General features: G+C 46.8%; 1 protein-coding gene across 6 annotated transcripts in view; it reads right to left on the reverse strand.

Moving 5' to 3' along the window:
• Positions 1-978: 978 nt before the first annotated feature.
• Positions 979-24,151, reverse strand: part of adgrg6 (adhesion G protein-coupled receptor G6) — a 171,907-nt gene continuing 148,734 nt past the window's right edge. For 5 of the 6 annotated variants that reach the window (XM_085979249.1, XM_085979248.1, XM_085979245.1 and 2 more), the window contains 6 exons: positions 23,735-24,003; positions 22,118-22,220; positions 18,256-18,539; positions 16,876-16,977; positions 13,912-14,061; positions 979-5,269 (listed from right to left, as the gene is read on the reverse strand). In XM_085979249.1, the coding sequence (XP_085835375.1) occupies positions 5,091-5,269; positions 13,912-14,061; positions 16,876-16,977; positions 18,256-18,539; positions 22,118-22,220; positions 23,735-24,003 (1,087 nt within the window). In that variant the 3' untranslated portion in view covers positions 979-5,090. Of the gene's footprint in view, positions 5,270-12,676; positions 12,730-13,911; positions 14,062-16,875; positions 16,978-18,255; positions 18,540-22,117; positions 22,221-23,734; positions 24,004-24,151 lie in introns of all 6 variants that reach the window. The other variant, XM_085979247.1, reaches the window with a different exon arrangement.

A 24,151-nucleotide genomic window follows, 5' to 3' on the forward strand; every position in this document is an offset into this window, starting at 1 on the left:
AGTTGTAGTTCATTCATTTAAATGCCAGTCAAGACTGTCCAATATGTCCAGTGCATTGTGAAATGTTGGCAGACTTCAATGTGTGCATTGCAGATCACTCAAAAAGCTCGACACCATCCAAGACAGTCAGTCCGCTTGATCGGTAGGCCATCCACCTTAAACAGTCACTCTCTCCACCACCGGCGTACCGTGGCTGCAGTGTGTTCCATCTACAAGATGCACTGCAGCAACTCGCCAAGGCTTCTTCGACAGCCCCTCCCAAACCTGCAACCTCCACCACCTAGAAGGACAAGGGCAGCAGGCGCATGGGAACACCACCACCTCCAAGTTCCCCTCCAAGTCACAAACCGTCCTGCCTTGGAAATATATCGGCCGTTCCTTCATTGTCGGTGGGTCAAAATCCTGGAACTCCCTCCCTAACAGCACTGTGGGAGTACCTTCACCACACGGACTGCGGCGGTTCAAGAAGGTGGCTCCCCACCACCTTCTCAAGGGCAATTAGGGATGGACAATAAATGCTGGCCCTGCCAACAACGCCCAAATCCCATAAACGAATAAAATAAATCACCATCCGGAGCTGCGGAGGAGATGTTTGGAAGATGATGGGGCAGAAAACAGGTGTATTTCGGTATTTCTTGGTGCAATTGGGTCTTGGGATGTGCCCATCTCTGGTTACCCTGACTCTTGATGCCCTCTGGAGTTCCTCTAAGCAAGCCACAAACAATGAAATAAAGGCCCACCACCACATTCCCATGGACAGGCGAATAAATCGAGGCTGGGCAGACTCCCATCTTGTTCACCCCCCTCATTCTGTTAAGGCACATGAGCCACCTCGGACGATTTGCGTTCCCACCTAACTTTACCCCACCCCCACGAACCCAGTATCCCTCCCCTACTTTGCCGGCATGGACTGGTTGGGCCGAATGGCCTGTCTCTGTGCCGCATATATCCCATGTAAACTCAATCAGGAACATCACGTTTGCACGACTAAAGCCTTCGTTTATTTGCTCTGTACAACAAAAAAATCTGAACAAATTCAAATGGTTTCACTAAGTTAAAAATACATCGACACTTAAGAATGAAAACAAGTCATGAACAAGGACAAAAGACTGCAATAAATAAATATTTACAGGAGTGACTAGATTAACATCAGCAACAGGAGGCAATGGCGGGGGGGGGCGGGAAGAGGGGAGTCATATAGAACACGAGAACATCATAGAAAAGACGTATATGGACTGTACTACACAGTAGTAAAGGTGCAATGCCTGATCTTAACAGAACGTCCAGCTAATGCAATAATTGTCAAATTAATATTTGCAACAAGGCTAGTTTCCTAAATCAACATTTACCCTTTTTTTTTGGAGTGGGCGAATCCCATGTATTTCCAATCTCCCTTTTGAATATTATCTCCTGTGGAGACAATAAATGTTTTTTAGTGGTCTGAGAGGCTGGATTTGGGGGCGGGTTGAGGTACTTTAATTGCTACTGTGCTCGAGAGCTGGCGTTTGTGACGGATACGTCAACAGAGTGAAGGCAAGTCGTTTGCCTGGCCCCTTCTGAAAGGGGCGGTGCATTCATCCGAATTGTCACATTGCGATACATGCTGCAGCACGTTGATGATCTATCTGGGTTCGTTCCAGTATTCCACGCTTGAAAAACCGCTGCGGAGAGGCAGGCTGGGGGACAATATTTAATGTTCTGTGCCACAGACCTTCAATAAATCACGGCAAGAGGTTGCATTAAATGTCTGCTCTCCTGAAGTTCAACACAGATAAATGTGAGGTATTACATTTTGGTAGGAAGAATAGGGAGGTCACTTATCACTTGGAGGGTGTGAGTCTAGGTGGGGCAGAGGAACAAAGGGATCTCGGAGTACAAATTAACAAAACGCTAAAAGTTGCGACACAGGTTAAGCAAGGCCATACACAAAGCAAACCAAGCACTGGAGTTTTTTTTCCTAGAGGTATAGAATTGAAAAGTAGGGAAGTTATGCTAAACCTGTTTCGAACCTTGGTTAGACTGCGTGCAGTTCTGGTCGCCATATTATAAAAAAGATATAGAGGCACTGGAGAGGGTGCAGAGAAGATTTACAAGGATGATACCAGAAATGCGAGGGTATACATATCAGGAAAGGATGAACAGGCTGGGTCTCTTTTCTCTTGAAAAGAGAAAGCTGAGGGGTGACCTAATAGAGGTCTTTAAAATTATGAAAGGTTTTGACAGAGTGGATACAGAGAGAGTGTTTCCACTTGTGCGGAAGAGCATAACTAGAGGCCATCAATATAAGATAGTCGCCAAGAAATCCAATAGGGAGTTCAGAAGAAACTTCTTTACCCAGAGTGGTGAGAATGTGGAACTCGCTACCACAGGGAGTGGTTGAAGCAAATAGTATAGATACATTTAAGGGGAGGCTAGACAAGCATATGAGGGAGAAGGGAATAGAGGGTTACACTGATAGAGTTAGATGAGGGAAGACAGGAGGAGGCTCGAGTGGAGCATAAACACCGGCATGGACTGGTTGGGCCGAATGGCCTGTTTCTGTGCCGTATATCCGATTTAATCCTAAGCCTTCCCCAATCAGCAGTTTTTCAAGTGTAAAAGCAAAAAGAAACACTGGGAGCCACCGATGACAGTACAATAATCTCTTGTCCAACCGCTGAAGACAATATTGCGATTCAGACAATAAATAATAACCTTGCCTTTAACTGTAAGTGCCGGCAATGACTTTTTACTTTTGTCCTATCGATACAACACGTACTGCAGCTGGACACTGATAATGGTGCCTTATACCGCAGGCAACACAGTAAGACCACTGCATGACACCTCCTTATTGTCGACTTTAAACCTGCCCTTAAATGTTGCAATCCTCCCCTCTCATGCACAGCAATCAAACACACACACACAAAGTCAGTGAAATCAAGTGTGTAAAGGGTTGGAATCTACCTCATTCTTTCACAGGTCCTCAAAACAGCTTAAGACCTGAAGTTCTGATGAAAGGTCATCGACCTGAAACGTTAACTCTGTTTCTCTCTCTCCACAGATGCTGCCTGGCCTGCTGAGTGTTTCCAGCATTTTCTGGGGGTTTTTTTAATCTTAAGATCCTTTCCTTCCTCCTAAAATCTACAGGCTAGTAAAGCTGAAGCCTGGCGTCACCTAGTCTTGTTCTACCTTCTCTACTCTCCTACTCTTGGTATAACCTTAGTGGTGTCCAGCACAATGGGCCTTGCCCCTTCATCGAGGTTTCCCAACCACACTGGGCTACTGTGCCTGCAGTACCACATGTTTTCTGAAGGTGACGCTGGTGGCACCTTTGACTGCCAACGCACGCTAGTGCCACCATCAGGCCTGTGGTAGCATTGTTGTTTGTTGCAGTAGGAAAAATAAATGCTAGGAACACACTGTCAGCATCTGTAAAGAGAAAGGATGAACATACTGCAATACTTGTAAACGTATTGCTATAAATTCGTTTGCAAATATTAGTCACGGATTTAATGCATCTTTTCAGGTGAACGGGAATCACAGTGAAATTGGGGTGATCGTGATCATGAGGTGTAACGTGTCCCTTTCTCCCTGAACTGGTAATTGGGCTCAAGTGAAGAACTTTGTAGGAGTTCAAATTATGATTGCAACTTCCTACAGAAGAAAATGCTTCCAATACCTTGCCCCACGAAAGGGCCTGAGCCCCAGACTCTTCTTGAGCCAGCGTGACAACTTTTACATCCCATGTCAGTTGTCCTCTCAAGTGAGTTTGGCAGCCAAAAGCTGGGCTCTGTGAAGTCTATACCCAGCTGGTCGCCACACCTGGGGCTGGGCCCTGCAACTCCCCTCGACTGCCACGGAGAAGAGGCGATTCTTTGCCCAGTCGATGAACCGATAGCATCTCCCCATGTCCCAAACGGTCGCCTCTCGCCAAACTCTATCGACACAATTACAATCAGCTCAAGGTTGACAACGCCTCTCACCTCAACACCTGCCTGTGGTATAAAAGTCAAATACATTGGGGGTGACACAGAGAGTTCGTTTGCTGGTAGGGTTTCTACAATGTGTCCCAGACACTAATTCCCTTTTAATTTATGCTTTAAGACGTGTAAAACGATCCCTTTATTAGATGAGTTGGATGAAGCAGGGCGGGAGGAGGCTCGTGTGGAGCATAAACACCGGCCAGTTGGGCCGAGTGGCCTGTTTCTGTGTGTAAATTCGATGTCATTTATTATGCCTGCCGGGGAATCATATAGTGAACTATGTCACAGTTGTCTCACCATCTTCCTTCAGCATATTCTTGACCTCTAATGGTCGGACTCTACCTTTATTGGTGAATTTTTGCACATTAAGGTGATATATCCCTTCTTATTTTGGGGTCCCTGGAGCCTGCACCAAGCGCTCCCAGAGGAGAGAGGGCATCGGAGTGAAGTTCCCTCTCCTCTGTCGCTACAACGTGGCTCAGCCCCCAGCCCGGGGAATGCGACCTCTGCTGAACGTCAGTGAAACGCTCTCCATCCCGTAGCCTCTCCGAGTGAGAGAGCCAAATCAGGCCCAAAGAGAGGCAAATCTGTTCACAAGCCAGTGGGAGCTGGACCGAGGCGTCCCAAACTCATTAACGGAGACCTCTCACAGGCAGGAGGAAGAGCGGGGAGGATGGGCGCTTTCAACCATTGGATTCAAACCAAGGTCCCAGAGGTGAAAGGTCAGGGCATGACCCACTGTATGACCGAACCACCTCGAAATGTAAATTGACATGTGACCTGTCCCATAAGAATTACCTCATTAACAAGTGCCTGATAGAGTGTGTGTACAGGATCATTATCTAGCCTCCAGAGTTTAGATGATAACCATAAACTAGTTGACCATTGCTCTGGCAATTTACAATGTCATCCGAACTCCTTGATTAAATTACCATCCTTCAATTCACTCCCAACTACCAGTAATGCTCTGCTCCTTACCCCCTGTCCTGCCCCCGCACGCCCACCTTTCCTCTGTGTCAGGAGACCCCTTCTCCATTATCAGACTGCGCAGCATATCCACGGCACTCTCGCTCCGCATCCTTCCGGAACGTTCCTCTTTTTATTTTTTTTGCCGTGCTGCGCAGGATGTTAGAACTTAGTGCTGTGGCTGAAGTTTTCGGACATCATTATGTTCTTGTAGAAGTTGTCGGAGTGGGTGGGGTAGTAACTGGTGACCTTGTCCAGGACGTTGTGGATGGGAACGACAGGCTCCTGGTGGACATTCAAATGGTCAAATTTCGACGTCGCCACGGCTCCAAAGAGGCCACCTGACGTGAGAAAGAAAACAGAAGCGGTCAACCCTGGGGTCAGACTGGAATGGACGGAGAGTTAACGTGGACACTGTCATAAATCTCATCATCGAGAAACTACCTATGAAATAACACTGGACGGCCAGCTGGTGGCGCCGTCCAAGGAGTATAAATACTCGGGCGTTGGCCCCAGCTTTCCAGGGACATTTTGTAAGACAAGGAACTAGTGAAGTACAACTAGACCTCCATGTTCTGAAACAAGTTGATTAAAGCCTTGCTTTATACTCAAACCAAGTGCGTAGTGAGTTTTATTACGTCAGACACAAGGCAATGTTTGTGAACAGGAAAAAGCCACTCGGCCCAAGGAACCTAACCCTACATTCTTAATCCTACCTAAAGTTTAAGAAGGGCAGGAGAAGGTCCGGGGCAAGAAATGGCCATCAAGCGCACTCCTTCTAGTGTCCCAGTCTGATTGCCAGCGTTCCTGTCTGATTATTCTGTCACTGACTGCTATCCTGCCACCACATGTTGTCCCCTTACTCTTAAGAAACACAGGGGTCTATATTTAACACTGTTGCTGTAGTTTTATGGGCCTAAAATGGCCACAGTGATAACCAATTTAGCAGGGCAAAGGTCCATGCCCAGCCTGCACGGGCATTGGGCACCGGGGCCAGCTGAAATGAGCGCTGACCTCATTTTATAGGTACATCGGAACAGGAATAGGCCATTCAGCCCCTTGAGCCTGTTCCGCCATTCAACGAGATCATGGCTGATCGGCAACCTAACTCCATATACCTGCCTTTGGCCCATATCCCTTAATACCCCTGGTTAACAAAAATCTATCAATCTTAGATTTAAAATTAACAATGGATCTCGCATCAATTGCCGTTTGCGGAATTGAGTTCCAGACTTCTACCACCCTTTGTGTGTAGAAGTGTCTCCTAACTTCACTCTAATTTCAACGTTGTTCAATTTAGTTCGGTCTTCGGGCCTCAACGTTCCGACTCCGTTCTAGTGGGAGAGTCCAGAACAAAGGGGTCACAGTCTTATAATTAGGAGCCAGGGCCATTCAGGGGTGATGTCAGGAAGCACTTTTCCACAAAAAGGGCAGTGGAAACCTGGAACTCTCTCCCCCAAAAGGCTGTGGATGCTGGGGGCCAATTGGAGCTTTCAAGACCGAGATCCATAGATTTCTATTAGCTGAGGGTATCAAGGGATGTGGGGCCGAGGCGGGGAAATGGAGTTGAGATACCATTGAGTGATGATCTAACTGAATGGCGGAACAGGCTCAAGGGGCTGAATGGCCTCCTCCAGTTCCTATGTTCCAGCACAATCATGCCCAGTTTGGGGTGCTACAGTATTTGGGTCCCACTAAGTCTCTTCCCCACCCTCCCCTGAGGAAAAAAACTCAAGCAAGTGCTGTTAATATCTCCATAAGCCTCAGGACCCTGTCTCTACTGGCAGCGATCCCTCTCCCTGTGAAACATGCCAACTGATCCTGAACCACCTTTAGGAGCCTTTGCCACATGTTCATTGTCCCGTAAAGGAAAAAAAAGTGTTTTATCTAATCTCGAACCTAGATTGACAAGGGAACTAGATGTAATATCTCCAAGTTTGCAGACGACACAAAGCTGGGTGGGCATGTGTGCTGTGAGGAGGATGCCGAGAAACTCCAGGATGATTTGGACAGGTGGGATGATTGGGCAGAAGCATGGCAGATGCAATATAACGTGGATAAATGCGAGGTTATCCACTTTGGTGTCAAAAACAGGAAGGCAGATTATTATCTGAATGGCAATAGAGTGGGAGAAGGGGAAGTGCAACGAGACTTGGGTGTCCTTGTGCACCAGTCGCTGAAGGTAAGCATGCAGGTGCAGCAGGCGGTTAAGAAGGCAAATGGTATGTTGGCCTTCGTAGCAAGAGGGTTTGAGTACAGGAACAAGGATGTCTTGCTGCAGTTGTACAGGGCCTTGGTGAGACCACATCTTGAGTATTGTGTGCAGTTTTGGTCGCCTTGCCATGGAGGGAGTTCAGCGAAGATTCACCAGGCTGATACCTGGGATGGCAGGAATGACATATGAGGAGAGATTGGGTCGATTGGGCTTATACTCGCTGGAGTTTAGAAGAATGAGAGGGGATCTCATTGAAACTTATAAAATTCTGACAGGACTGGACAGACTAGATGCAGGAAGGATGTTTCTCGATGGTCGGGGAGTCCAGAACAAGGGGTCACAGTCTAAGGATAAGGGGTAAGTCATTTAGGACTGAGATGAGGAGGAATTTCTTCACCCAGAGAGTGGTGAACCTGTGGAATTCTCTACCACAGGAGGCAGTGGAGGCCAATTCATTAAATATATTCAAGAAGGAGTTGGATATATTTCTTAAGGCTAAAGGGATCAAGGGATATGGGGAGAAGGCAGGGACAGGATACTGAATTTGGATGATCAGCCATGATCGCATTGAATGACGGAGCAGGCTCGAGGGGCCGAATGGCCTACTCCTGCTCCTATCTTCAATGTTTCTATGTTGAGGCATTATCCTCATTCCTCTAGCTCTTTGCTCACAGCGCAAGTTTAAATAGCTTGTTCACTTCCACTGTAGCTATGTGTTTTGCTGTAGAACTGTTGCTGCATTATGAAAGCAGCAACATACATGAGCTGTAATACTCGTCTGCATCATGTGATCAAGTAGATGCTTGGACCAGTGGGGCTGAATGGTCTGTTTTCCTGCTGTACATTCTATGTAAATCCTGATACCACTGCAGCGTATTTTTTAAATGGTGAGAGATTGGGAAATGTTGGTGTTCAGAGGGACCTGGGTGTCCTTGTACACGAACCACTGAAAGTTAACATGCAGGTACAGCAAGCAATTTGGAAAGCAAATGGTATGTTGGCCTTTATTACAAGAGGATTTGAGTATAAGAGTAAAGACGTCTTACTGCAATTATATAGGGCCCTAGTGAGACCACACCTGGAGTATTATGTACAGTTTTGGTCTCCTTACCTAAGGAAGGATATACTTGCCATAGAGGGAGTGCAACAAAGGTTCACCAGACTGGTTCCTGGGATGGGGGGATTGTCCTATGAGGAGAGATTGGGTAGACTAGGCCTATATTCCCTAGAGTTTAGAAGAATGAGAGGTGATCTCATTGAAACATACAAAATTCTTACAGGGCTTGACAGGGTAGATGCAGGGAGGATGTTTCCCCCTGGCTGGGGAGTCTAGAGCCAGGGGTCACAGTCTCAGAATAAGGGGTCGGCCATTTAGGACTGAGATGAGGAGAAATGTATTCACTTGGAATCTTTGGAATTCTCTATCCCAGAGGGCTGTGGAGGCTCAGTCTTTGAGTATATTCAAGACAGAGATCGATAGATTTTTGGATATTAAGGGAATCAAGGGATATGGGGATAGTGCAGGAAAGTGGAGATGAGGTAGAAGATCAGCCATGATCTCATTGAATGGCGAAGCAGGCTCGAAGGGCCAAATGGCCTACTCCTGTTCCTATTTCTTATGTTCTTATGGTTATCCGATATGTAACATACAGTGAAGATGAGAGAAGCACCCTAAACAGTGAGACCATGCAAGATGGAAGCAAAGGTTCAACTCAGATAATCAATTGATTCAGCCTGGCTTCTGCAGCATTAATGTGAATGAGCCATTGAAGAGCAACTTGCTTCAAGTCCCAACGGCACTTCTCAATGGCAGGATTCCGTGTGGCGCGTCGGTCCTCTGGAGCCTGTGTCTGAATCCAGGATGGACTGACGTACCAAAGTCTCTGCTTTTCGATGGACACTTAGGTAATCAGTGAAATGAGTCCGGGGGTAGTCCCAACTGCCTAGTTTCCAATGGGCACAAGTCTACAGCTCAGAACTGTCCATAATTTTGTAATAATAGGCACTCCAAGAGGGGCCCAAGTATGACTGGTGTGGGAAATGGAAATCACACAGCTGCCTCTTCTGCACTGGAGTGTCAGGCTAAATCTTTAACATCCACCTGACAGAGCCGACGGGGCCTCGGTTTAACGTCTCATCTGAAAGACGGTACCTCCGACAGTGCAGCCCTCCCTCAGTTGGGGCTAAGCATGTTTTGAAAGAAAGACTTGCATTTCCAAAGCATCTTTCACGACCTCAGAACATCCCAAAGCGCTTCACAGCCAATGAACTACTTTTGAAGTGTAGCCACTGTTGTAATGTAGGAAAAGCAGCAGCCAATTTTTGCACAGCAAGATCCCACAAACAGCAATGTGATAATGACCAGATAATCTGTTTTAGTGATGTTGACTGAGGGATAAATATCGGCCAGGACACCGGGGAGAACTCCCCTGGTCTTCTTCGAAATAGTGCCGTGGGATCTTTTACGTCCACTTGAGAGAGCAGACAGGGCCTTGGTTTAATGTCTCATCTGAAAGACGGCACCTCAGACAGTGCAGCACTTCCTCAGCACTGCACTGGGAGTGTTAGACCTAGATTGTTGTGCACAAGTCTCTGGAGTGGGACTTTGAACCCATGAGCTTCTGGCTCAGTAAGCGAGTGTGCTACCCACTGAGCCACGGCTGACACCTAGGAAGATGCATGTCAGAGAAATTGATGAATGCTTACAATTGATGATCCAGTGCAGTCAGCTATTGAAAATGTTAAATTCAATAGCCTAGAAATGGCTGTTTCAGCACTATTAAGGGGTACAGCAAGCAATTAGAGATCTTTAACATCCACCTGAGAGAGCAGACGGGGCCTCGGTTTAACGTCATAGGGTCATAACGGCACAGAAGGAGGCAATTCGGCCCATCGAGTCCATGCCGGCTCTCTGTCGAGCAATCCAGTCAGTCCCATTCCCCCGCTCTATCCCCGTAGCCCTGCAAGTTTATTTCCCTCAAGTGTCTATCCAGTTTCCCCTTGAAAACATTGAGTGTCTCCGCTTCCACCACTTCGATCGGCAGCGAGTTCCAGGTCCTCACCACTCGCTGCGTAAAAAAGTTTTTCCTCACATCCCCCCTGTATCTCTTGCCCAAAACCATAAATCCTTGTACCATCAACTAGTGGGAACAGCCTTTCCCCGTCTAGCCTATCCAAACCCGTCATAATCTTGTACACCTCTATCAAATCACCCCTCAACCTCCATTGCTCTAATGAAAACAAATCCAGCTTCTCCAACCTGTCCTTGTAGCTATCATCCAAAAGACGGCACCTCAGACAGTGCAGCCCTCCCTCAGTACTGCCCTGAGGTGTCAGCCTAGATTTTTGTGCTAAAGTCTCTGGAGTGGGACTTGAGGCAGAGTAGAGGGAGCTCTGCTCCGTATCGAACTCCTGTTCCAGCTGACTTGCAAATGCATGATGTTGCTGCTGGTGCATTAAGTAGAGAAGTGTTCTATTCTCCACTGCAAATCTTCCAATTTAAAAAATAAAGCGGATTGCAGGAATTCAGAGCAGCTCCTGGACGAGAAAAAGACTAAGGTCCATTTAGTTCGCCTTCTGCCATCCTGGTAGTCGCACGATACAATGATAATGGATTGTTGACTAATCACAGCGATCAATCTCTATCAATGAGTCTACAACAGACCCAGACATGAGGTGAGGAAAACCCCCAGTGGTGGAGAGCTTTGGGAACCAGAGGTTCAAAGTCACCTGTTCCTCCTGAGCTCGCTACACTCACCACTCGTCTTGTCTCAAATTACTCACATACTGGCCCAGAAATTCGGGTCTCCACAGGTGAGTACGCATGGGGTACTCACCCGTAAGCCCAATGGAAGTGCCGGTTTCCTGCATGCGCGGGAAACCGGCACTTCCGTTCCCCTGAAAGAAGGGGCTGAGAGGTGGAATGCGCGCGCAGGAGAGGCAGCGCGTGCGCATCGAACTTATGTTTTTTTTTGCAGGTTTTCCCGGGAGGGTAAGTCTCCAGAAGTTAGACATGTAAAAAGCAGTCGCAAGGCCTGCTTTTAACAAATGTAAGAAGTCACACAACACCAGGTTATAGTCCAACAGCTTTATTTGAAATCACAAGCTTTCGGAGCGCTGCTCCTTCTTCAGGAGCAGCGCTCCGAAAGCTTGTGATTTCAAATAAAGCTGTTGGACTATAACCTGGTGTTGTGTGACTTCTTACATTTGTCCACCCCAGTCCAACTCCGGCATCTCCACACCTGCTTTTAACAAGGTAAGTGGTGAATTAATTAAAATTAAAACATTTTTTCCACAGGTTTATTATTTTTAAATACTTTAAAGAAAGGTAAGTTTATTTTTAGCCCCGTTAGAAAATAAAATTATTTTTTTTCAAAAATTTAAATTATTGTTTTAAAGTTATTTCATGTAATTGATAGTTTATTTTAAAAATTTGATTTTTTTTTAAAAATTTATTTGAAGATTTAGTGATGTTTTGGGGCTTATAGTATTTGTGGTTTGACAGCTCTTCCTGTCAAACTTGTGAATGAAGCATTCCCTGCTACCATTGGCTCTCCATGGCCCACGTGATCCCAGGGGACGCATCGAACTAACTGCGCCCCTGGGATACGCAAGCACTGCGCGCCGGCAGTTGGAGTAGGCCCAGGATCGGAATTCCACGGGGGCCCACAGCTGAACAGCCGGCGCGCAAGGTAAGTGCATGTCGGCGGCTTACACCCGCGGGAAGCCCCCGACCCGAATTTCTGGGCCTGTGTCCCAACATGTTATTTTCTGAAAGAAAATCTAATTGATTACTGAAGATGTGCGTTAGGATGTGGCATCTTTAAAAAGGGTGGATGTTGCACATCCAGAGAAACACCATCTTCTCTATAAGTGCCCTGTATTAAACATATGGATGGTGTCCAACGAACAATGTCCCTGGCATGAAGTAAAATGGAAAACCTTTTGCATAAGGCCACGGTTCATGCAGTGACCAACAACATGCCAGCACAGAAAAGTCTTGAAAGGACAAGCCAGTGAAACTCCAAGATATAGCTGAGAGGACAGACCCCGGGACAGAGGTACACATGGAGCAAAGTAATCGCCCATTGTGTAAAAGATCAAGCCCAGCGGATCACGGAAAGGTCAGAGAAGGCAGTTGTAGCATGCACGGAAGCTTGCAGAGAAGAGGACCACCGCCAGCCTCGCTCAACGAGCACCTCGCCCAATTCAAACGGCTACGCGTGCTGCCAGAGAACGATGCAAGGCTCAGGCACAGAGAGGTGTCGAATACAAAAATAGAGGTGCGGCATCTCCACACCATGCCGGGAAGAAAAAAGTCTCCCGCTACAGCCGAACCACGTCAAGCAAGAGCGTCAAGCCTCAGCCAATGGTGTGAGGGATACCCAAGGGATACGCCTCCCTGCTGTATCTTGACCATTGGAGGAGTGTGGCGGGCAGTTGCCTGCATAGAGCTGCACAGGATTGATAGACGTCTCTTCAACACGTGGCTACCACCATCTCTGCCCGAGTTCATTGGCCTTGCATGCTTTACCTTTTAGAGGGAGCCCCTCTCTGCGTATGGACAAACTCTCAGAAGACATCACCCTGTTCCAAAAACACATCAAGATTTGTTAATCAGAGCGCCGTGACGGTACACATCGCACTTGCCTCTTTTACACCTTTGAAAGGCTCAGCATTGCAAATAGACTTCCATTATTTTGGGACCTGTTGCATAATGGTGCCCAGCTCTAATTTTAAGGTTCTGCCCCCTTGTCCTGAACTTCCCCACCAGAGGAAATGGTTTCTCTTGATCTATCCTATCAAATCCTTTAATCATCTTAAACAGCTCAATTAGATCACCCCTTAATCTTCTGTACTCGAGGGAATACAAGCCCAGTCTGTGCAACCTGGCCTCGGAATTTAACCCTTTGAGCCCCGGTATCGTTCTGGTGAATCTGTGCTGCACCCGCTCCAAGGCCAACATATCCTTCCTGAGGGGCGGTGCCCAGAACTGAACGCAGTGACTCCAGATAGGCTCTAACTAGAGCTTTATACAATTGTAACATAACTTCCACATAACAAGACTGACGACTTTAATTAGTTGTACTTCGAGCGTGTGGGAAGCCCATTGCAACCTATAAAAAGCCACCCTTCGTGTTAAAGAGGCGAATCTGATGGATTTGGAACCAAAATGACCCTCTCTGCACTCTGACCCCTGCACAGCCGCCTGCAGGTCAAAGGTTAAACTGCTGAGACCTGCTCAGAACGTTCTTTTGGGGGGGGGGGGGGGGGGCGGGGGGTCTTTGAGACGGTCGGTTTTGGCTGAAACCCACCCCTCAGGAAGCGGCGGTACAAACTGGCTCTAACCTGGGGGGGGCAATATGAAAGAGCCCGAAGATGTGTGGTAAAACCAAATTAAAATAATTTTTGGTGAATAATGACCCAAAAAAAGTGTTGCATTTCTTCCGTTGTACGTACTAATGAGACACAGATGCACTTTCAGCATCGCTGCACGTCAGCTGAAAGCAAACAAAACTGGCTGGTTCAGGAAGATATAAATTACCCTGGACCTGCCGGCAGTCTGAAAGGACATTTTTTTTAAAATTTTAAACTGAGGACAAATGTAAGTTGAGATTAATGTTGAGGGGGTGAAATATGAAAGATATATATATATATATATATATATATATATAAGAAAATTGATTTTTTTTTAAATAAAAAAAAATGATGAATAGATGCAGCCGATGTATAAAATCAAGGGTCGTGCAAGGAACCTCGCTTCCTCACCCTTGTTGTTGCTTTTGAAGAAGGTGGCGCCCGGCTTGAATTTAGTCGCCCAACTGGTGGAGGTGGAGCCGATGGAACTGGACGAGAGGGATTTGCCCAGGTTTTCGGAGCTCACTTTCTTGGTGTTGTTCGTGATCGTTCGGCTCCAGTCTGGAATTGCAATGTCAGAAAAGGGACCATTAAGACAGACTGTCAGAAAATCAATTTAAAAAAAAAAAAAAAAAATTTATTTTTTAATCGAAATATCGACACGAGCCAACAGATTTTTGGCACACGGTAACGGAATGATTTCGAGAGGAATTTCATCCCCGTTATTTGCCGTGAGAGAAATGATTCATTCTCAACAAGCCATAGAAACATAGAAGATAGGAGCAGGAGTAGGCCATTCGGCCCCTCGAGCCTGCTCCGCCATTCAAGGAGATCATGGCTGATCATCCAAATTCAGGACCCTGTCCCTGCCTTCTCCCCATATCCCTTGATCCCTTTAGCCTTAAGAAATATATCTAACTCCTTCTTGAATATATTTAATGAATTGGCCTCAACTGCCTGGTGTGGTAGAGAATTCCACAGGTTCACCACTCTCTGGGTGAAGAAATTCCTCCTCATCTCTGTCCTAATTGGCTTACCTCTTATCCTTAGACTGTGACCCCTGGTTCTGGACTCCCCCGCCATCGGGAACATCCTTCCTGCATCTAGTCTGTCGAGTCCTGTTCGAATTTTATAAGTTTCAATGAGATCCCCTCTCATTCTTCTAAACTCTAGCGACTATAAGCCTAATCGACCCAATCTCTCCTCATATGTCATTCCTGCCATCCCAGGTATCAGCCTGGTGAATCTTCGCTGCACTCCCTCCAAGGCAAGAACATCCTTCCTCAGATAAGGCGAACAAAACTGCACACAATACTCAAGGTGTGGTCTCACCAAGGCCCTGTACAACCGCAGCAAGACATCCTTGCTCCTGTACTCGAATCCTCTCGCTACGAAGGCCAACATACCATTTGCCTTCCTAACCGCCTGCTACACCTGCGTGCTTACGAGCAATGCACGTCTTCCACCGCTTCCATGTGGAGGGGTCTTTTAGGCAACTCTTTGGACACCGCGGATGGTAGGGTTGCCAACTCTGGTTGGAGTATTCCTGGAGGTTTCATCACATGACCTCCTGCCTCCAACCGCCCCTCCCCCTCCCCCCCCACCACCCCGGTCATACCACTGGTCACTCAACTGATCCATCCTCACAGCCCAACGCCAATTGGAAAGCAAATGGGCTCTTAATTGCCTGATTGGATGATGCTTGACTGTCAGTCAAAGGGCACTTTACAGCCTTCCGGACTCAATATCGAGTTCAACAATTTCAGATCATAACCTCGGCCCCTATCATATTTATATATTTTTTATCCACACTTTTGGTTTGTGCCTTTTCCCTTTTTGTTTTTTCTCTCCCACATGGCAGCTGTCTCTCACTCTGCCAACGCATTTCACACTACATCGAGAGCCATTGTTTGTTTCTTAACCTGTCCAATTACCATCTCGTCTCGCCTTGAGTATCTCAATGTCTCTTTACTTCTCACAAACTTTCCCTTTTGTTCTTTCATCCCCTCCCCCATTTCCCAGCCCCCAACTTGTTTTTTCATCTGTTTCATTTCCTGCTTTTTTTCCTCAGTTCTGACGAAGGGTTTCAACCTGAAATGTTGACTCTATTTCTCTCTCCACGGATGTTGCCTGGCCTGCTGAGTTTTTCCAGCGTCTTCTGTTGTTATTTTGGCCTTTTTTTTAATCCCATCCCCAACATTTTTATGACTGATAAATGATCAAGAAAATGAAAAAAATCTCTCACAATTAGCCTATGAGTTTTCTCCTGGTTTGCTCATAGCAGTGGCCGGGATATTACTCTTTAACTCCTGGAGACTCCAAGGCAATTCTGGAAAACTGGTAACTCTACTCGGTGGCCATTTGGAGGGGTATAGCGACATTATACAGATGCAGAACGTAAGGGATTCTGTGAGGATCTTTCCCGCCTTCCAATCTTCTTCCCTCTTCTCCTGAAGGTGACAATTGAAGCTGGGGTACAGTTCCAAGGACACTAGACATCCTTCAGTACCTCACCCCCAAAATGCCCATTCTTCAGTTGTGACCTTAGACAGAGAGGGTTGACCCTGAGGGCCATGGCAACCAAGTCTGACCCCCATCCCCACTTGATGGCAAGGCCTTTCCAGCAGGGCTAACTGGATAGAAATCAGGAAGAGGAATCGGAGCTGATTTCTCCCCTCCCCACTAGCCCAGGGGCACTGTGCCCAGATTTAGTGCCCTGGCTGGTATCAGCAAACTCATCTCAGACTGAAAGAAAGACTTGCATTTATACAGTGCCTTTCATGACCACCAGATGTCCCAAAGCGCTTTACAACCAATGAAGTACTTTTGAAGTGGAGTCACTGCTGTACAGCAGCCAATTTGCGCACAGCAAGTTCCCACAAACGACAATGTGATAATGACCAGATAATCTGTTTTTATTATGTTGCTTAAGGGATAAATATTGGCCACAACACTGGGGATAACTCCCCTGCTCTTCTTTGAAATAGTACCATGGGATCTTTTACATCCACCTGAGAGGGCAGATGGGGCCTCAGTTTAACGTCTCGTCCAAAAGACTTCCCCAGTACTGCCCTGGAGTGTCAGCCTAGATTTTTTGTACTCAAGTCTCTGGAGTGAGACTTGAACCCACAACCTTCTGACTCAGCAGCAAGGGTGCTGCCCACTGAGCCATGGCTGACACATTGGGACCTGAAGCTGAATCGTTCCTGGCCAGTAATGCACTGGGCAGTATGTCTACCCAATGAACCTTTGGAGGAGCTCCCACACCATGTATTAAGTTAAGTGGAGTACAAGAGATGGTCAAATTGCATGGGTCCTTCCTGAAATGACCAGTATAATTTGAGAGGCATAAACAAAAGCTGATCTGGATCCTACCTGAATTTTCCGGGAGTCGGAATCTGCCGCAGCAAAGGTATCGCCTCCATTGCTTCTGTACATTTTCTTTTAGAGCACAATGGAATACAAATATGAAGAAGCCTATGTGTAACAAGAAGAAAATATCGGTTATAGCAGCGAGTACTGAGCCTGGGTCAGAGTGAGCATGTCAGGGTCCTTGAGCTAGAACGCCACGTAGAATACCATTGCCAATTTGAACAAGTCGTATATTGGGTACAACTCTACCCCTATGGAGAGATTGGAGAAACTGGGATTGTTCTCCTTACAGCAGAGAAGGTTAAGGGGAGACCTAATAGAGATATTCAAAATTATGAGGGGTTTTGATAGAGCAAGTAGGGAGAAACTGTTTCCTCTGGCAAGTAGGTCGGCAACCAGGGGTCACAGATTTAAAATAATTGACAAAAGAATTAGCAGGGAAATGAGGAGAAATTATTTCACACAGAGGGTTGTTAAGATCTGGAACGCACTACCTGAAAGGGTGGTGGAAGCAGATTCCATAGGAACTTTCAAAAAGCAATCGGACATGTATTTGAAGAGGAATAATTTGCAGGGTTATGGAGAAAAGGCTGGGATGTGGGACTAAATTGGACAGCTCTTTCAAACAGCCCGCACAGGCATGATGGGCTGAATGGTCCCCTGCTGTGCTGCAAGATTCTATGAATCTACTCATTGGATTCAATGGATAAAATACTCTACCGCTGCAGTTCCTCTACTTCCCAACGTGCATCCCCCAGCTCTGGTATTTTGCTCATCCTTCCTTCCTGCCACTCCACCACATCCAGAATTCTCTTCCTAAACCTCTTCCTCCCCACCTTCAAGGGGCTCCTCCAAGCCTACTTCCTCAACCTATCTTTGATCACCTCCCCTTCTTTCTTCCTGCTCAGTGTACATGCCTCACTTTGTAAAGCACCCTGGGACATTTCACTGCACGAAAGAAGCTCTTTAATTATAAGTTATGGATGGAGATGGAGAGAGATGGAGAGAATAGAGAGATGGGAGAGATGGAGATGGGAGAGATGGGAGAGATGGAGATGGAGAGAGATGGAGATGGAGATGGAGAGAATAGAGAGATGGGAGAGATGGAGATGGGAGAGATGGGAGAGATGGAGATGGAGAGAGATGGAGATGGAGATGGAGAGAATAGAGAGATGGGAGATGGAGCGAGATGGGAGAGATGGAGATGGGAGAGATGGAGATGGGAGAGATGGAGATGGGAGAGATGGAGATGGGAGAGATGGAGATGGGAGAGATGGAGATGGGAGAGATGGAGATGGAGCGAGATGGGAGAGATGGAGATGGAGCGAGATGGGAGAGATGGAGATGGAGATGGGGGTGGGGATAGATATAGAATAACAATACCTTGCAAAGAGTTGAAGATTGCAAACAGGTACATGAAAGTCAGATTCGCTGGACCCCAGGCAAAGAACGCAAAGCCCCAGGTCATCCCCAGCAGGAATGTTAAGCTGACGACGCTTCGCAGGTTACGCAGGATCTCCTCCCTCAGGTTACGGTTGCTCTTCTTCCCATTCCTTCCACAAATCTGTATCAACACCACGATAAACATGGCTACGTTCATCAGGAAGAGGATCGCAAAATAGCACACGCAGGTCACATAGAACACGACGCGATGGTTGATCCAGCAGCTACAGGTGGGAGGGAAAGGAAAGTAATTAGTTGAATAGGTCCTCAAACACTGTTGGTTGAAAGAGGAATATTGACCATGGCACTGGCCAATTAATTATTGAGGTAGGAATATTGATCGTGACACTGGCCAATTAATTATTGAGGTAGGAATATTGATCATGACACTGGCCAATTAATTATTGAGGTAGGAATATTGACCATGGATCCGGCCAATTAGGAACATAGGAACAGGAGGAGGCCATTCAGCCCCTCGAGCCTGTTCCGCCATTCAATGAGATCATGGCTGATCTGCAACCTAACTCCATATACCAGCCTTTGACCCGTATCCCTTACCTTTGGTTAACAAAAAGCTATCAGTCTCAGATGTAAAATTAACAATTGATCTAGCATCAATTGCCGTTTGCGGAAGAGAGTTCCAAACTTCTACCACCCTTTGTGTGTAGAAGTGTTTCCTAATTTCACTCCTGAAAGGTCTGGCTCTAAATTTTAGACTATGTCCCACTAGTCCTAGACTCCAACCAACAGAAATAGTTTCTCTCTATCTACCCTGTCTGTTCCCCTTAATATCCTGAAAACTTCAATCAGATCACCCCTTAACCTTCTAAATTCCAGGGAATACAATCCTAATTTGTGTAATCTCTCCTCGTAACTTAACCCTTGAAGTCCGGGTATCATTCTGGTAAACCTACGCTGCACTCCCTCCAAGGCCAATATATCCTTCCTAAGGTGTGGTGCCCAGAACTGCTCCCAGTGCTCCAGGTGTGGTCTAACCAGGGTTTTATGTAGCTGCAGCATAACTTCTAACCCCCTGTATTCTAGTCCTCTAGATATAATTAATTATTAAGGCAGGAATATTGACCTAACTCGCTCCAACTTTTGTTCACCCGTCACCCCTGTGCTCGCTGACTACATTAGCTCCCGGTTAAGCAACGCCTCGATTTCAAAATTCTCATCCTTGTTTTCAAATCCCTCCATGGCCCTCGCCCCTTCCTATCTCTGAAATCTTCTTCAGCCCCACAACCCCCACCGAGATATCTGCGCTCCTCTAATTCTGCCTTCTTGAGCATCCCTGATTATAATCACCTTTGGTGGCCGTGCCTTCTGTTGCCTCGGCCCTAAGCTCTGGAATTCCCTGCCTAAACCTGTCCGCCTCGCTACCTCTCTTTCCCCCTTTAAGATGCTCCTTAAAACCTACCTCTTTGACCAAGCTTTTGGCCACCTGCTCTAATTCCGCTAGACTTGACTAAAGGCGCTATATAAATACAAGTTGTTGTTGTTGTTCTGGCACTGCCCAATTAATTATTGAGGCAGGAATATTGACCATGGCACTGGCCGATTAACTATTGAGGCAGGAATATTAACCATGGCACTGGCAAACTAACTACGAAGCTTTGAGTCATTGCTGTTGACATCATGCTGTGCAATATCAATAACTAACTTAATAGCATGTTCACTTGAACTTCCTCCATCTTTGACTTTAACTAAGGCGTTATTCAACAAAAAACCAAGACCACAGGACTCGAACATAACATCAGTGCCGCAGCGAAGTGCCAGTGGATGTTTTGCTATGACACACGGTAATACACTGAAACAGAGTAACAGTGACACATAGTAGGGTGAGTTATGTAGAACGCGGTTTAATCCTCTTTCCTACTGTGCTATCTTGCAGTGCAAAGTTCACAGGCAGCAGTTGTTGAGAAAGTATCTCTTCTTATCAGCTGTTCTCAACCATGGAAATATGAGCTCCCCCTTCCAGTCCGACCTCCTCCGACATCCAGCAATGATGTCTATTCTCAAATCTGTGACTCGAGAGAAGCCTCTCAAAGAGCACACAGTCAGCTTCAATGTTATTGCTGTGGGGACAGTTCAGTGCGATTGGAGTTTTTAAATAAAACTGCAGTAACAATTGATGAAAATCTAAAATCAAGGGGAGCCCTAGTAATGCACCTTTGTAGTGAAGTGGCCAGTAACTGGGCCAACATTCTTCCCCAACCAATGCCACCAGAATCAGATTAACTGGCTATTCACCTCGCTTGTTTGTGGGGCCTTGCTGTGCACAAATTGGCTGCTGCATATTAACGACGAGAACATTCAGGTGAATAGGTTACTATTTTAAGCCTGTTCTTGTTGTACAAAATGGCTTCATGTGGTGAAGGCCGTATAAGCTTGCTGCATGATAGGTTAGTAAATGTTTACCTGTTTAAGGTAATTGGCAAAAGAACCAGAGGCAACAAGAGGAAACAAATTTTTGATGCAGCGAGTTGTTATGATGACCTGGAACCCGCTGGAACACGACACAAAGCTGGGTGGGCGTGTGTGCTGTGAGGAGGATGCCGAGAAACTCCAGGATGATTTGGACAGGTTGGGTGATTGGGCAGAAGCATGGCAGATGCAATGTAACGTGGATAAATGCGAGGTTATCCACCTTGGTGGCAAAAACAGGAAGGCAGATTATTATCTGAATGTCAATAGATTGGAAGAAGGGGAAGTGCAACGAGACCTGGGTGTCCTTGTGCACCAGTCGCTGAAGGTAAGCATGCAGGTGCTGCAGGCGGTTAAGAAGGCAAATTGGCCTTCGTAGCGAGAGGGTTTGAGTACAGGAGCAAGGATGTCATGCTGCAATTGTACAGGGCCTTGGTAAGACCACATCTTGAGTATTGTGTGCAGTTTTGGTCGCCTTATCTGAGGAAGGATGTTCTTGCCATGGAAGGAGTTCAGCAAAGATTCACCAGGCTGATACCTGGGATGGCAGGAATGACGTATGAGGAGAGATTGGGTCGATTGGGCTTATACTCGCTGGAGTTTAGAAGAATGAGAGGGGATCTCATTGAAACTTATAAAATTCTGACAGGACTGGACAGACTAGATGCAGGAAGGATGTTCCCGATGGTCAGGGAGTCCAGAACCAGGGGTCACAGTCTAAGGATAAGGGGTAAGCCATTTAGGACAGAAATGAGGAGGAATTTCTTCACCCAGAGAGTGGTGAACCTGTGGAATTCTCTACCACAGAAGGCAGTAGAGGCCAATTCATTAAATATATTCAAGAAGGAGTTGGATATATTTCTTATGGCTAAAGGGATCAAGGGGTATGGGGAGAAAGCAGGGACCGGGTACTGAATTTGGATGATCAGCCATGATCTCATTGAATGACGGAGCAGGCTCGAGGGGCCGAATGGCCTACTCCTGCTCCTATCTTCTATGTTTCTATGCCTCAAAGGGTGGCGGAAGCAGATTCAATGGTATCGTTCAAAAGAGAATTGGATAAATACTTGAAGGTAAAAAAAAGTTACAGGCCTATGGGGAAAGAGCAGGGGGTCATGGGATTAATTGAAACCACAGGCAAAATGGGCTGAATGGCCTGTTTCTGTGCTGTATCATTGCGTGATTCTATGAAATACATGGCTCAATGGAAAATCCAGGCTATTATCTCTTACCATAGAATCATCGAATGTTACAGCACACAGACGGAGGGCATCGTGTCTGTGGCATCTCAGTGAAAGAGCTACCCAATTAGTCCCGTTCCCTACCTGCTTTTTACCACATCCAATTGCGCTGGTATATAACTTGCATAACTCACAATTCCGAGGCTCCGTTGTCGGTGTCATCCTTTCCATAGAGGTCCTCCCCGTAGAAATTCTTGTTGATCGCAAGGACAATTACCACCACCAGTGCAGGTAAACCTGTGAACACACAACGTGCAGGAAGTATAGAGCCCTTGAAGAATAATGCATTCCACCCCCGCCCCCCATCCCACTCCCCAACCTTCGTGGGAAATATATACAGAATAAGCAACCAGGAAAAAAGAGGAAGAATCCAAGAGAATAACGGAACCCTTGTAGGTGAGGTGTGTGCAATAAACAAGAAGTGTAACTCTCTACCCGTGTCATATCTAGACAGACTAGATGCAGGATGTTCCAGATGGCGGGGGAGTCCAGAACCAGGGGTCACAGTCTAAGGATAAGGGGTAAGCCATTTAGGACAGAGATGAGGAGGAATTTCTTCACCCAGAGAGTGGTGAACCTGTGGAATTCTCTACCACAGAAGGCAGTTGAGGCCAATTCATTAAATATATTCAAGAAGGAGTTGGATATATTTCTTAAGGCTAAAGGGATCAAGGGATATGGGGAGAAAGCAGGGACAGGGTACTGAATTTGGATGATCAGCCATGATCTCATTGAATGGCGGAACAGGCTCGAGGGGCCGAATGGCCTGCTCCTGCTCCTATCTTCTATGTTTCATATAATGTGTTATATCGTACACACTAAGTGTTTTTTTTCATTTTCGGGATGTGGGCATCGCTGGCAAGGCGGCATTTATTGCCCATCCCTAGTTGCCCTTGAGAAGGTGGTGGTGAGCCGACTTCTTGAACCGCTGCAGCCCATGTGGTGAAGGTACTCCCACAGTGCTGTTAGGGAGGGAGTTCCAGAATTTTGACCCAGCGACGATGAAGGAACGGCAATATATTTCCACATCAGGATGGTGTGTGGCTTGGAGGGGAACTTGGAGGTGGTGGTGTTCCCGTGCACCTGCTGCACTTGTCCTTCTAGGTGGTGGAGGTCGCGGGTTTGGGAGGTGCTGCCGAAGAAGCCTTGGCGAGTTGCTGCAGTGCATCTTGTAGATGGTACACACTGCAGCCACGGTACGCCGGTGGTGGAGGGAGTGAATGTTTAAGGTGGTGGATGGGGAGCCAATCAAGCGGGCTGCTTTGTCCTGGATGGTGTTGAGCTTCTTGAGTGTTGTTGGAGCTGCACTCATCCAGGCAAGTGGAGAGTATTCCGTCACACTCCTGACTTGTGCCTTGTAGGTGGTGGAAAGGCTTTGGCGAGTCAGGAGGTGAGACACTCGCTGCAGAATACCCAGCCTCTGACCTGCTCTTTTTGCCACAGTATTTATGTGGCTGGTCCAGTTAAGTTTCTGGTCAATGGTGACCCCCAGGATGTTGATGGTGGGGGGATTCGGCGATGGTAATGCTGTTGAATGTCATGGGGCGGTGGTTAGAATTTTTCTCTTCTGGACTCTTAATACCCTCTGAAATGTCACAGCAAGCCATTGAGTTGTACTAATAATTGGTATGCACAGAAGAACTAGGGACGGACAATAAAGGCAGCCCTTCCAGGGTTGCCCACGTCCCGAGAACAGGTGAAAACGAAGAAAAGGATAGAACATGAATCGTTTCCTTGCCACTCCAACTTACCCCATCCAATGATAAAGAATTTTAGCATGTACTTTCTGATGTACGTGTTAAAGACCTTCACCAAGGCTATGTACATGTGAACTGCCTCCAATCCCATCCAGGTGAAGGAGGCGAGCAGGAAGAAGTGAAGGAACGCTGCAACAGCAATGCACAGTCCGGGAATGTTGAACGATGCGAGCCAGCCATCGATCAGGAACACAAGGTTTAGGAAAAAGAGCGACGTGCTGAGGTTCATCAGGATCTTCGATGGGTAATCCCGTCGCAGTTTCCTAGACGGGGGGAAAAGAAATGTTTAATTTAAGCTTGTCCTCCGCATTCTTCTCACTCCAACAGTACAACAGTGGCTACACTTCAAAAGTACATCATTGGCTGTAAAGCACTTTGGGACGTCCTGAGGTCGTGAAAGGCGCTATGTAA

Source organism: Somniosus microcephalus, chromosome 3 (genome assembly GCF_052327205.1).
Source record: "Somniosus microcephalus isolate GS21.2 chromosome 3, FLI_Smic_1.0, whole genome shotgun sequence".
Classification (NCBI taxonomy): Eukaryota; Metazoa; Chordata; class Chondrichthyes; order Squaliformes; family Somniosidae; genus Somniosus; species Somniosus microcephalus.